At 42.6% G+C, this 14,562-nt stretch overlaps 1 protein-coding gene across 2 annotated transcripts in view; it reads right to left on the bottom strand.

Moving 5' to 3' along the window:
* zc3h3 (zinc finger CCCH-type containing 3) overlaps positions 1–14,562 on the bottom strand; it is a 419,425-nt gene that overhangs the window by 248,427 nt on the left and 156,436 nt on the right. For both annotated transcript variants that reach the window (XM_072468220.1, XM_072468221.1), the window contains exon 4: positions 8,481–8,640. In XM_072468220.1, coding sequence (XP_072324321.1) covers positions 8,481–8,640 — 160 coding nt within the window. The remainder of the gene's footprint in view (positions 1–8,480; positions 8,641–14,562) is intronic.

Genomic DNA, 14,562 nt, shown 5'->3' with positions numbered 1-14,562 from the left:
CTATCTCTGCCTTAAAGACACTCAGTGAATTGGCCTCCACAGCCTTCTGTGCAAAGAGTTCCACAGATTCACCACCTCTGGCTGAAAAAATTCCTCCTCATCTCAAGACAGCAGTGTTCACTTATTGCAGTTTTCTGTTGTTCAACACACTTGGATGGCACGGTGTTCTGATCTGTAAAAGCTTCCACCAGAGTTCAAAATCGGTTTCCAACACCAAGGTTCTCTGAATAACCAGGCGTGGGTCATGAATTGTGACCTCAGAGAAACAACTTCTCATCTCACATAATTACCATTTGTTTGTCTACTGGTACAAACCAGTTTGGAAACCTAACCTCTCTTCCACAAGATTTTTCTAAGAGAACGCAAAGCATAATAATACTCAACATAAATACGCATCATTCAACCTCTCCACCAGGAAACTTTTATTTTCCACCAAATAAAGACCTACGGAAAGATGTACCTTATATTCAGCTGAGGCTTGCACCTGACAAGAAGATATATTAAGTAAACAGATGAGACATAGTTGTACATTTATGGAGTAATAGAGATCTACAACTTTAACTGGGTGCATGTTTGTTGGATAATTTCAATCAGGAAGAACAGGCTGGCAGGCAGATAAGGTAGCTCGATTTCCAGAAAGCCTTTGACTAATGGCCTCATTAGAGTTTAGAGTATAAACAGTAAAAAAAACTAAACAGGGTAATAAATGTAAACTTGAGCAATGGATAAGACAATGTTTATGTGTGCACAGCACAATAAAGGAAAGATTTTACCTTAGCTCAACGTCTTCAATACTAATTGATTGCATAGGACCTTCAATAAATGAGGCGTAGGCATTATACAAAACACACACTGTACTCTATATCAATGCTGGGAGTGGAATACCTATTTATTGCAACCAGTGCCAATGCTCTTCAGGCTTGTCCCTCCCTTTCTCTGTAACATTAACCAGCCTACAGCCCCCCCAAGTTATATACGTGCTCCTCTAATTGTGGTCCCTTGCACATCCGTGACTACAAATGCTCCACCATTGTCAGTAGTTTGGGGGAATGGTGCATAGCTACATTGGGGCAACAGAATATTATTTTGAATATATCTTAGGTACCTTAATTGAATATGTAATGGTAAATGGATTTTTTTTATTTTTAGAAAAAAAAAAGAGTGCAGTGCAATTCTACCTCACAATGTGTGTGTGAATTCCGTTCACTATATTGGTGGCGAAGGGGTCAGTTTAGTGTCTGAAAAACATGCATTGAAAAATCAAATTTCCAAACTGGTATGCATGCTACATTGCAACGTGACCAACACATTCAGCATAGTATAAGTATCCACATGTCCTTTGTATCAAACTATGTACGCACACAATGCAAATTTATATCAGCTCAATAGATATTGCTTTCGATGGGCTGATATTCCAATTTACCATGTTTTCAAGTTAACTGCAATATAGCCAAATGCCAAACCCTTAGAAAGACAATGGTGAAGCAATTAAATTGCTTAAAACTTATTTTGGAAAAATTTGATTCTTCAATATTTTCCTCAGCCCAGGGAGTCCAGAAATTTGGTTTCTCCCAGTGAGCTGTGGTGTTTTAATTTTTATGATATGTGTTTGTTTTATTTTAAAAACAGAAGTCATTCCCAGAGCCAGGCTTTTTGACAGGCTTAACTACCTGTCAACAGAGAAAGTACTCCAGACAAGGTCACAACTCAGGATGAGGTAAGTTAATGGGAGAGGGGGGGGGGGGCAGATCGGGAGGGGGGGGAATGTGGGACTGGGAGGGTTGGATAGATTTGGGATTGTTGTGATGGGGAATGCAGGGGAAATGAAGATCAGTGGGAAATCAGAGGACGGGTCCGGGGGGGTGGAATCAGAAATCATGGGAAGGTCTCCTAAGATTAGTAATCCAGGGAAGTCGGACAAGGCGGAGGAGCTTTGTTGAAGGAAGAATGGAGGTGGAGGAAGATTTACAAAATTAGCTTGTTGACCTGAAAAAAAAGTCTTGTCTTTTAACAGACAAGCAGTGCTGTAATTATTTATGGATCTAGCCCCTCTCACCGGGTCCAGAAGCCAGAGGAACTCAGGTCAACATGCATTTAAAATACATACCACATTGAGATGTGACTGCACAGCTTACATACAAGATTTCATCTTCCAAGAACAGACTAGTCCACTTACCCAACCTCCTTTAAAACCAGAAAAGAGCATGTTCGAGGCAGGTTAGGTTCTCGTTTCAGATTTTTAGCTATTAAATGTCCACCTGATTAATTTTAAATTTAGACCCAAAGCTTCAAACCAAATATTTCACAATGACATGACCAAACATGCTCATGTTACAAACCTCTCTCACATTTTGGGAAAAAGAACACTTTGGTTATACGTTCTGTTGCTAAGACTTTTAAAAGGGCAGAACAGAGAGATATGGGTACAGTTACAAGATGGGAGAGCAGCTGGTCAAGGCCATTAAAACTGTATTCTGGATCTTGTAGTGGAATGAATAAAAGAGAAAGGAGTAATGTTGAGCTTGTTCATGACATTGGTTAGACATTGCATTATCAGAAGAGCGTTCCTTGGTATCAGTCCTGCAACAATCAGATTGAGAAAAAGGTCATGAAAGCTGAAGAAATGTGGGCCTTTTCAACTTGTGAATAGAAAGTTAATTGGGAACGAAATAGACATTTTCAAGATTAGTCCACAATTTGTGTGAACAGTGACAGATGGTTTCCATTGGCTGATTATCCCAAAGGGGGACAAAGACTGAAGATAATCACCAGAGAATGAAGGCCAAAGTTCGAATTTTCTCCCCTCCCTAAAGTTATTACAGCATGGAAATCTTTACTGTAAATGAAGCAGCGACTGCAACACAAATTAAAATGCGCAAGCCAAATTGTCAAAAGAGAATAGATAAGAAATAGCTGGAATAGAACAGGTAATAGAATTAAAATGCCATACATCTGTCTGAACAGCTATCACTAGCATATGGTAGCATATCAAAATGCCTTCTGTAAATTCTGTAGACTTGTGTTTTGAATCACAATATTGATTTTATTTTAAGTGAAGGTCATATTAATGGCTTGATGCTGATAATGTGACCAAGTACTATCAATCAGTCAACTTCAGAGAGATGCTGTAGTCTGAGCACGTGCATTGTATGCAATTTCTGAATACAGAAACAATTCTCTTTAGGAAGCCACTTTCTGTCTCGAGAGAATTGTTGATTTTCATTTGCCAAAATCATATTAAAATACAATGGACAACAAATGTCTGGTTGTTTTCGTTGGGTAATGTTAACAACTCTACTTTGACACCATCCTTCACTGTCAACATGGATTCTGGCCTAAAATCAGTTTTGCACCTGAAAGCTATTTTATAGAAACATGTTCACCAACTACAATTTAGCATTGTTGGCAAATACAGAAACAGCAGATTTGTGCTTAAAACCAGACTTCAGGTGAGGAGAAGCCTAGACATGTCAGTCATATTTTTCGGTTGATTATCTCCTCCCAAAATTGCTGGAATTCCATGTTAACGTTCTCAGGACCCTCTAAAATTAATAGGTCCTGTTACCTTCCAGTGTTTTCATATCTTGAAAGCTCTCTGCTGCCAGCCTCTCCATTGCTGCCAGACCATATGACCTCCTTGAGGTGCAGCCAAATCTGTGTCCTTAAACAGAGTGCTCAAAACTCAGTGCCCGCTCTGAACCACATGCTGGGACCTTCCACCTCTAGTACTGACAAAAACCACCATTGCTCCAAGACTGTGGTACCTCCATCTGTTCAATTCTTCAGATTCCATCCCCATACCCCAGAGCTGCTAAATATCTTCCCGTTCAAAACATTTGTTTTCCAAGGCTACAGGAAAGATCCAATGAATAAAACCAAACATTCCAATGCCTATTGCCAGCTAAGCCCAGGTTACCTGTTCATAGTGCTAGCATATGCAAGAATCAACATATAAAAACGATGAAGGACTGGTAACCCCATTAAAGCATGGGCAGGACTTTTAAATGACAGGTGATTTTGTCAGTTACGCCAGTTAATTTTGACAAGTCTGTTGACAGATCCTATGAACTTTACACCCCAAAGGGCACCAGACATGGAACGTTGAACTTTTTTTTTGGGGGGGGGGGGGGTGCCTTACAACACAAGGTCAAAGTCCAACCTTGGACTTTAACCTGGTGTTGTAAGACTTCTTACTATATAAGCAGGCAGGTTTTTCAGATCTCTTTGGAGTAAGGAGGTGCATGAAGAGGAGACTGTGCCAGAGTGAGACGTAGACAGACCGTGTAGTCTGGAATTTCTTTCACGTGGGATTTTGTTGTAGACATATATAAGAGGTACCCTTTGTCTTTTTTACAGCCTTCAGTAATTGGTGAGTTTTCCTCCTTTATCTCCAAGCTATGAGAGCTATCAAAAAAAAGGCAACATGGTGGCACAGTGGTTAGCACTGCTGCCTCACAGTTCCAGGGACCCGGGTTCAAGTCTAATGATGACCATGAAACCATCGCAGGTTATTTGTCAGGAAAAGTGCTGGAATCTATTATTAAGGAAGCCTTAACAAAGCACTTAGAAAATCATGGTATTAGAAATAAAACCATGTTGACTTATTCTAAAGAGAAATCCTTTTTGACAAATTGATGAATTTTTTGAGGATGTAACTAGTAGGGTACAGAAAGGGGAACCAGTAGATGTAGTATTACCTAAAATTCCAAGGACATTTGATAAAGTGCCACAAAAAAGGTTGTTCAGCAAAATAGGGCTCGTGGAGTTGACGGTAATAAATCAGCATAGGTCGAGGACAGTTAAAGTTAGAAAGCAGAATGAGCATAAACGGGGCATTTTTAAATGATCAAGCTGCAACCAGTGGAATGCCATAAGGGTCACTGCTGGGCCTCGATTATTTACAATCCATATTAATGACTTAGATGTGATAACATCCCACATGGGAGACTAATAGAAAAGGTAAGAGCCCATGGGATCCAAGGAAATTTGGCATATTGGATCCAGAATTCCTGCGTGGCAGGAAGCAAAGGGTGATGGTTGAGGGGTGTTTTTCTGACTGGAAGCCTGGGTCCAGTGGGGTCCTGCTGAGATCAGTGTTGGGGCCCTCGCTGTTTGTGGTTTATGGTAAATGATTCAGACATTAATGGAGGAGGGTTGATCAGGAAGTTGCAGCCGAAATGAAAATTGGTGGGGTGGTTAAATACAAAGGAGGATAGCTTTATATTATAGGAGGATATAGACAGGCTGGTGAGATGGTCTGATCAGTGGAAAACGGAATTCAATCTGGATAAGTGTGAGGTGATGCACTTGGGCAGGACAAACAAGGCAAGGGAATACATGATAAAGGGCGGGACCGTGGAAAGTACGGAGGATCAGGGAGGCCTTGGTATGCACGTACACTGGTCCCTTAAGGAACTAGAGAAGGTGGATAGTGGTTAAGAAGGCATATGGTATACTTGCCTTTATTAGCCGAGGCATAGATTGTAAGAACAGGGAGATTATGTTGGAACTGTATAAAATGTTGGTTAGGCCAGACCTAGAGTATTGTGTGCAGTTCTGGAATCCACATTATAGGCAGAATATGAGAGCATTGGAAAGGGTGCAGAGGAGATTTACCAGGATGTTGCCTGGGCTGGAGTATGAAGAGAGATTGGATAAACTAGGATTGTTCTTGTTGAAACAGAGGAGACTGAGGGGCACATGATTGAGATGTATAAATTATGAGGAGCAATAGATGTAGTATACAGGAAGAAACTTTTTGTTCTGGTGGAAGGATCAATGACCAGGGGGCATAGATTTAAGAAGGTTTAGAGGGGATGCGAGGAAAAACCTTTTCACCCAGAGGGTGATGGGAGTCTGGAACTCGGTGCCTGAAAAGGTGGTGAAGATAGAGGCCCTCTTAACATTTAGGAAGTATTTAGGTGTGCACTTGCAATGCCAAGACATACAATACTACGGGTGAAGTGCTCGAAAATGGGATTCGAATAGTTAGGTGGTTGTTTTTGACCGGTGCTGACACAATGTGCTTTCTGTGCTTTAGAACTTTATGATTCTATGACGAGAGTAATGTACCTAAGCAATAGGTGGAAAGATGAGCTTTGAGGGGACACAAAGACTGAAAAGAAATCTAGACAGGATAAGTAAGTGGCCAACGAACAATGTAGGAAACTTTCAAGCTTTTCACTTTGGTGAGGAGGCAGTGGCATTGTCACTCTAGTAATCCAGAGACCCAAGGTTCTGGTCTGGGGACCTGGTTCAAATTCCACCACAGCAATTGGTGAAATTTGAATTCAATAAAAATCGGGAATTAAGTCGGGAATGACCATGAAATCATTGTTGTAAAAACCCATCTGGTTCACTGAAGTCCTCTTCTGGAAGGAATCCGTCGTCCTTACCTGTTCTAGTCTGTATGCGACTCTTAAATGTCCTCAGGGCTGGACAATAAATGCTGACCCACCCAGCGATGCCCACATCCCATGAACAAATAAAATAAAAGCAGAATATTTTTTTTCAAGCTTGTAAATGTTGCTGTTTAGAGGAACTTGCACAAGGAATGCAGAAAGTTGTCATGCAGGTGCAGCAAGCAGTAAGGAAGCATGTTGTTCTTTCTTGCAAGGGGATTGGAGTACAAGAATAAGCAAGTTGTGATCCAGTTGTACAGGATTTTAGTATGACCACATCAGGAACGTGCACCATTTTGGTCTTCAAAATTAAGAAAGGATATACTTGCATTGCATCCAGTACAATGGCAGTTCCCTAAATTGGTTCCTGGGAGGGTGGGGGAGTTTTCCCATGATGAGAGGCTGAGTAAATTGTGCCTATGAACCTGGAGTTTAAGAATGAGAGGCAATCTCATTGAAACCTACAAAATTCTGAAGGGGCTTGATGGGGTGGACGCTGGGAGATTGTTTCCACTAGTTTCATAACCTTAAACATGGGAAATAGTCTTAGGATAAGGGTCTGAGCATTTAGGACTAAGACGAGGAGAAATTACTTCACGCAAAGGGTGATGATTCTTTAGAATTCTCTAACCTGGAGTTTTGCGGATACTCCATTGTTGAATACATTCAAGACAGATTTTTGGTGTCTCAGGTAAAAAGGAATACGGGGAAGGGGCGAGCAGGAAAACAGAGTTGAAACCCATCATCAACCATGATCATGCTAAATGGTGGATCAGGATCAACAGACCATATTGTCTGCTCGTGTTCCCATTTCTTGTGTTACGTTATAAGCTGTGCACCAAGAAGCATGACAGGCCTGTTGTAGTAAAATATCACTTGTGTTACTGCAGGCAATGCCATGGGTGATATGCAAGTTTCTTTGTGCTTTGACGGCTTAAATGTTAATTATTAGGCTGTTTCACTATTTTTCTCTGGTGTTGCTCAATTGAAAATTTGATTACTCACTTTTTTGTTGTTGTTTTTGTTTGTTTCTTCAAATTATTGGACTGGTTTTCAAAATAATCAGATTACTGTATTCACAGGATTAGTCTGCATTTGTAATAACTGAGTCATTTACTGTAGTTTTATTTCTGCAAAATTGTGTAAATGCATAAAAGTGTTTATTAAAAATGAGAAAGATAATGAGTTCTGCAGCATAAAGAGGGTAAAATGAAAGCATTCAACAGGAAATGCTTATTGGAAGTACCATAGCTGATGCCTAAGTAACAAGTTTAAAAAGTTTCACGGTTCATCACACAGCTGAAGCAGCAATTACAGTAAGGGACAGTGCGTTTGTAATCCACACGTGTTTACAGGGATCAACTTCACTCAAATGAATTTTACAGACGGACTAATATGATTCTCATTTCTGACTGACCTCATCGCTGGGGTTATTTTTAAAGGGCAACAAAAAAAAAAAAGACCGAGAATAGTTTGATTATTTTTTTGCTGTTTTTTTCTAGCTAAACTAGGAGGGTTCAAGGATTTCAAAAAGTTCCCAAGGAGAATCGGATGCATATTGTTCTGTTAAAAAACACTAATACTATGTCTCATAAAAGTTAACTTTTCAGTTGGCCAAAAATTACTAAATGAACCCATAATCACAGAAAACTAAGGTAAAGAAGCATAATGCACATTTGGTACAACTAAGGATCGCTAGGACTGGCGAGAACTGCAATGGTCACATTGGCTTTTAGGATCAGATGCAAAAGTCCTCTCCAGGGCTGAATCCATTTATCTTAGGAGTAATTGAGCCTTTCAGCCTAGGTTCATTGAAGGTTGAATACTGCAGCGGTAGGGGTGTTGCAATTGGGCACAGCAGCCCTGGGGCAGAACAGATGAAACCAGCTGTAGATCTGCTCCCGATTGCTATTCAGCACCTTCTACTGAAAGTACTTATGTGTGGACCTCAGGCAGGGTCAGGGTGACGTCTTTTGCTTCCACTACTAAAATCTTTAACCCGGAGGGCACTGAAGAGAAACAGTAACAAGCACCTGACTAAGTCGTGCATACACAATTAGTTTTGAAACTGAAGATTACCTTGAGCTGCAGCCATTGACCTTCTTTGTCTTCCAGGAGACACTGCATGAGGCTCCTGGCAATGAACTATTCCAGCCTGTATTCTTCTTCACTATTTTATATCTTGTATTGATGAATCGGTTATTTGAAGGGCTCTTCACCGAGGATGAGAAAATTAGACCTGCAAAAGCATTAAAAATTATTTTATGAATAAATAAATTGCACACATTAATGGAGTAATAAACACAATAAGAATTACTGGAAAAAGAAAATTCTCGTTTCATGTAGCCTGACGGGTTATGGTACTGGACTCCAAACCAAGAGGTTCCAAGTTCAACCTCACCATAGCAATTTGTAAAACAGAAAATAATCTGAATTGAAGAATTTAACAGCATGGGCATGGAATAACTATTTTCTCTGGTGGAGGAATCCGGGAAAAAATGATTTGATCTGGGCTGTTCATGGCTAATTTCAAGATACACTTCACTCAAATGGTTGTTGAGCTTTGAAACTCTCCTCTAAAAAGTTGTTCAGCTTAGGTCAAATGTATATTTCAAACTGGAATAAGATTTTTGTTAGGTCAGGACATTAACAGATCAAATATGGTCAAACTGAATAGTCAAACTTGTTAAAGGGGTTGAATGGCCTACACCTGTTCCTAACTTAAATGTTAAAGGGCAGCACGGTAGCATTGTGGATAGCACAATTGCTTCACAGCTCCAGGGTCCCAGGTTCGATTCCGGCTTGGGTCACTGTCTGTGCGGAGTCTGCACATCCTCCCCGTGTGTGGGTGGGTTTCCTCCGGGTGCTCCGGTTTCCTCCCACAGTCCAAAGATGTGCAGGTTAGGTGGATTGGCCATGATAAATTGCCCTTAGTGTCCAAAATTGCCCTTAGTGTTGGGTGGGGTTACTGGGTTATGGGGATAGGGTGGCGGTGTGGACCTTGGGTAGGGTGCTCTTTCCAATAGCCGGTGCAGACTCGATGGGCTGAATGGCCTCCTTCTGCACTGTAAATTCTGTGATATTCTGTGAGATAAACTTAGGGCTTGCCTCACCTCACCCTCATGTAAGAATCACAGCTTAAGCATGATTCAGCAACCCTTGAATAATCGAGGATACTCCTTGGAGAAGACAGCTGTTCACCATTCTATAATAATTGGAATTCCTCAGTATCTGGATGGATTGAGTATTATGAAGGGCCTGTGCTTGCTTGGTCAGGCCTGTTGAGAACCAGTCATTAGAGACTGAATGCTACACAAAAAACACTTGAATAAATGGTTTAAGGTGGAAGCCCAGGGATAGTAACCTACGCATGCCACTCTTCTGCATTCAGGTTGACACCATCCTCATAGCAAAACAGCTTTTGGAATTAAAAATTAGCTGATACTTCTGCAAGTAGGACTATCTTGTAGACCACATGCACATTGTGCTGGGTGCTGTGACATGGGTATTTAACACTAGAGCACAACATCTCTTATCTTGACTTGGTGCACTTATTGGACTGTCCATGGAGCTCCAGAAAAGGATCAGGCAATCAACCAAGACCCAACATTCCATTGATGCTAGATCAGAAAAAAACGGGTGAGTTTACTTTCAGTCATGGCACTGGTGAAGTGGAACTTCCTTGTTGACAGAGAGCAGCATCAGCTCAGTGCAAAATTTGACTATTATTGGTCATAAAAGACTCTAATTCCACAGTGACACATATCACTCTAACCAAGTGCTCACATTTTATTACCAACAATATTCTGAGCTCCCCTGTTATCAGCTGACAACACACCACGGGCCAACGAGGTCAGGGCTAATGACTAATCGATCTCATTAGATTCTCCTAATTAAGAACATTATTGTAGCAAGAGAGGAAGAGCAATACCGTGTTAGTGTTGTTTGAGCATGTTATGAACACTATTCATCATGACAGGAGAGAAAAAAAGAAGAGATTGTGGTTAATACGTGGGCACAGCATAAACTGCTGAAACTGCACAATGAGAGCAGAATCCAACCTACTGTCACTTGCAAAGCTGTGCCGCAGTCATCACCAGGCTGACGCAGTCCTCATGGACTTTCACAGATGCGTACAGAAAGCTCAGCTAAATAATCATCACCCTGGAGAGGAAATTGAGCATCCAATGGTCCATGCTCGGTGGTCCTTGCTCTCCTGGGCCTCGACCAACATGACACATCTAAATTATTCACTGGTTAAATACAAGTTTAAAATGAGAAAGCTATGTGCAAGACAAACGGCAAGCGAAACTCTATCATCCAAGTACAGCTGTAAAATATGCTGCTCGGTAAGGCCACAGAAGCTTGCATAAATTTTAAAAATGATCATGAGGCAATTAGATCTGTTTCTGGAGTAAGAATTAATTGAAAGATACAGCGGTAGAAGATGGAGTGCTATTGAAAGGGAACTGGTGTATTTGGCTTGAACCAAAATGTTTTCCAATAGACTTTGAGAAAAAATATATATAACTGTACCTTTTCAAACTGCAAGGAAAATTGAATTGATCTGCTTACATTATTGTTTAAGATCTCTATTTATTAAAGACACAAGAAGAACATAGTTAGGGAGAGGGAAGAATAAGGAAGAGAATGGCCTGCCTAGACAGCATAATGATCTTTTACACTAGAACTGAAAGGATGAGTCTCCTCTGCCTGAAAGCATAATTTATAAAATTACTTTTAGTCGCAGCCCATTTCCTTTGTGGCAAGGGGTCTACAGCATAAACTGGTCAACTTGACAACCTCACTCAGACATGGAAATGGAACTATCACATAGTTCCTGTAAGCAGATCGATCCTGCTTTTCCTAGAATTTGAAAAGTCTTGATTATGTTATACTTCAAGGATATGCAATACGATAATTTTCAGGAATAGGAAATGGCGACGAGGCTCAACAAAACTTCTCTTCCTAAAGTCGGGAGGTGGTGGGGGTGGTGGTAAAGTACATTACTGAGGTAGTAGAGGGCAGCGAATCCTTTTACAATTGGTACCCAAAGCTGCACACAGTATATCAACTGTGGTCTAACCAATGTTTTGTATAAATACATAATTCCTTCTTTACTCTTGAAGTCTGTCCCAATTCATAAAACCAAAACTTTTCAATGGGATCATGCAATCTCGCGAGGCTTCGTGCTATGAATCGCGCCCATTGTGCGTGGATCACTTTTTAGCAAGTATGCATATTAGATCAAGACAGCTAGTCTAACTCTAATATACATTCCCACAATCTACCCAAGGAGTTGAGGTCTAACCCCTTAGCCTTGGAGACCTCGGGGGAGCGCAGTTCAGTGCTGGTTTCTATAAACGGGGAGCACACGGAATGGCACTTGTGAGGGTCTCCCAAGGATTGGAGGCCCCAGGTGCTTGTCCTCCAGGCAGGGTGGCACCCTGGCACTGCTGGTACCACCCAGACACCTTGGCACTCCCAGCCTGGATGCAAGCCTGGCACTGCCAAGCTGCCCAGGTAGCACTGCCAACTGGCAAGGGCACTGCCAAGGCATCAGGCTGGAGGTGCCAAGCTGTCATTTTTTTTCTAGGACAGGGATCAGGCCCGGGGTGTCCTGTGCGGGTGCGGAAGGGGCTGGGGGGGGGGGCCAGGCAAGAGATCGGGATGCCATTTCCTTCACTGAGGAGCTCTGCTCTGGGACTAAGTGTGGCCTCATCGCGGAGTTCCCTGCTGAGGCCCCGAATCTACCCAAATGGAAACAGAGTCCCGTTCAATAGCATTGGGTTTCTCGGTGCTCTGAGTGCGCATGTTATGAGACTGTTCCCATTCGGGTAGATCATTATATCTTTAACCTGACATGTGTTAGTCTGCATGGCATATTGTGCAACATTCTTATACATTGGATAAATCAAAGGTAACGGGTCGATCATTTACTGTCTCTCCTCTATTCTCCCCCTAACCCACATCCCTAGTGAATGCCGCATCACAATTTATAGGTGGAAATCTACACACTCCGCAACTGCAACTGTGCAGGTGCATATACTAAACTGGAATACAAGTGGACAGGAATTTTTAAGGAAAGTGTTAACCATCAGAAAATTGATGACAATCCACCAGCCACCCATTAATGCAGTAATGCTTTTCCAGTCCAGAGAGATGATAAATAGGTGCTGTCAAAATTCCATGTAGAGTACAGCACAGAACCCCGTGTAATATTGCTTTTCAACTTTCCTTCCGGTTATGTACTACTTAATGGCAACACAGTTGGACAAGACAAAGCCACTTGGAATATCTATTAAGGAGATGATTGAAATGCTGCTACATTCAACCTTACTGAAGCAAACATAACGGGTCTGATTTTTGACAATTATTGCTGAAGATCAATCGATTGGCCTTTGACATTTTACCTATCTACACAAAATGGTAGTGCTTTGCAGTCTCGCAGTAGATCATCTTACAGTGGTAAGCTTGCACTATTGAGGATGGGGGTGGGAAGGGGTACTAAATCCCAAATGAATAGTCGGCGAAACATGTATCTCATTATGCTGACATCACAACTTAATCTTGGAACCATAGCTAGCTGTTTGGCAGGGTGATAGCTTCCTGATCCATTGGACGCTACAGGTATATATATATATCACTTACTGTCAGCAGGATATCAATCTGTTCTGATATCATAGAGATTTTGTAACAGCATTCATATGAAGCTGAACAACATTCATGTGCTTGAAATTCACCGAGACATTATAAGAATTGTTCCCATTACCCATCTAACATCGTCACTGTGGCTCAACAGGTGGCTTGATAAGATATCAGCAACGACAGGCCTGTTAGGATGCAGCTTTTTGGTCATTGATTCCTCGGGAAAAGCCAGGTTCTAAATTTGGACTCCGCAAATCTTTTTTAAAAATATATTTTCATTCAAAATTTTATAGAATTGTTACAAAACCACTACTAAACAAAAGGCAACAAAAAACAAAAAAAGAATTAGCAACTTAACAAAAGAGCCCCCCACCTCCCCCCGACCCCCGGTTTGCTGCTGCTGCTGACCTCCTCACTCAATGTTCCGCGAGAAAGTCAAGGAACCCACCACCTGGAGAACCCCATCAAGGACTCTCTCAAGGCAAACTTTATCCTCTTCAAACCTAGAAACCCAGCCATGTCACTGACCCAAGTCGCCACACTTGGGGGTTTCGCATCCCTCCACATTAACAAGATCCGTCTCCGGGCTACCAAGGAGGCAAAGGCCAGGACTCCGGCCTCTTTCGGCTCCTGCACTCCCGGATCTTCTGACACCCCAAATATCGCTATCCCCAGACTCGGCTTTACCCGAGTGTCCAAGACCTTGGACATAGCCTTTGCAAAGCCTCGCCAGAATTCTTTAAATGCCGGGCATGCCCAAAACATATGGACATGGTTTGCTGGGCTCCCTGAGCACCTCACACACCTGTTCTCCATCCCAAAGAACTTGCTCATTCTTGCTGCTGTCATGTGCGCCCGGTGCACCACCTAAAACTGAATCAGGCTAAGCCTGGCACAAGATGAGGAGGAATTGACCCTGCCCAGGGCTTCCGCCCACAGGCCCTCATCCAGCTCCTCACACAGCTCCTCCTCCCACTTGGCTTTCAGCTCCTCCGCCGAGGCCTCTTCCGCCTCCTGCAGCTCCTGGTATATGTCTGATACCTTTCCGTCTCCTACCCACATGCCCGAGACCACCTTGTCCTGTATCCTGCGGGCAGGTAGCAGCGGAAATACCACCACCTGCTTCTTCAAGAAAGCGCGGACTTGCAAGTACCTAAAGGTATTCCCCGGGGGCAAGCTGAATTTCTCCTCCAGCTCCCTCAGGCTAGCAAAAGTCCCATCTATAAACAAGTCCCCCATCCTTTTGATACCCGCTCTGTGCCAGCTTAGAAACCCTCCGTCTATTCTACCTGGGACGAACCTGTGGTTGTTTCGTATCGGGGTCCAGACTGAGGCCCCTACCTCCCCCCTATGCCTTCTCCACTGACCCCAGATCCTTAGCGCCGCCATCACCACCTGGCTCGTGGTGTACCGTGCCGGCGGGAGCGGTGCCGTTATCAGTGCCCTCAAGCTAGTGTCCCTGCAAGACGCCGCCTCCAGCCGTTTCCACGCACCCCCCCCCCCCCCCCCCCAC

This window comes from Scyliorhinus torazame, chromosome 11 (genome assembly GCF_047496885.1).
Source record: "Scyliorhinus torazame isolate Kashiwa2021f chromosome 11, sScyTor2.1, whole genome shotgun sequence".
Lineage (NCBI taxonomy): Eukaryota > Metazoa > Chordata > Chondrichthyes > Carcharhiniformes > Scyliorhinidae > Scyliorhinus > Scyliorhinus torazame.
This window is presented reverse-complemented; position numbering and strand designations above follow the sequence as displayed.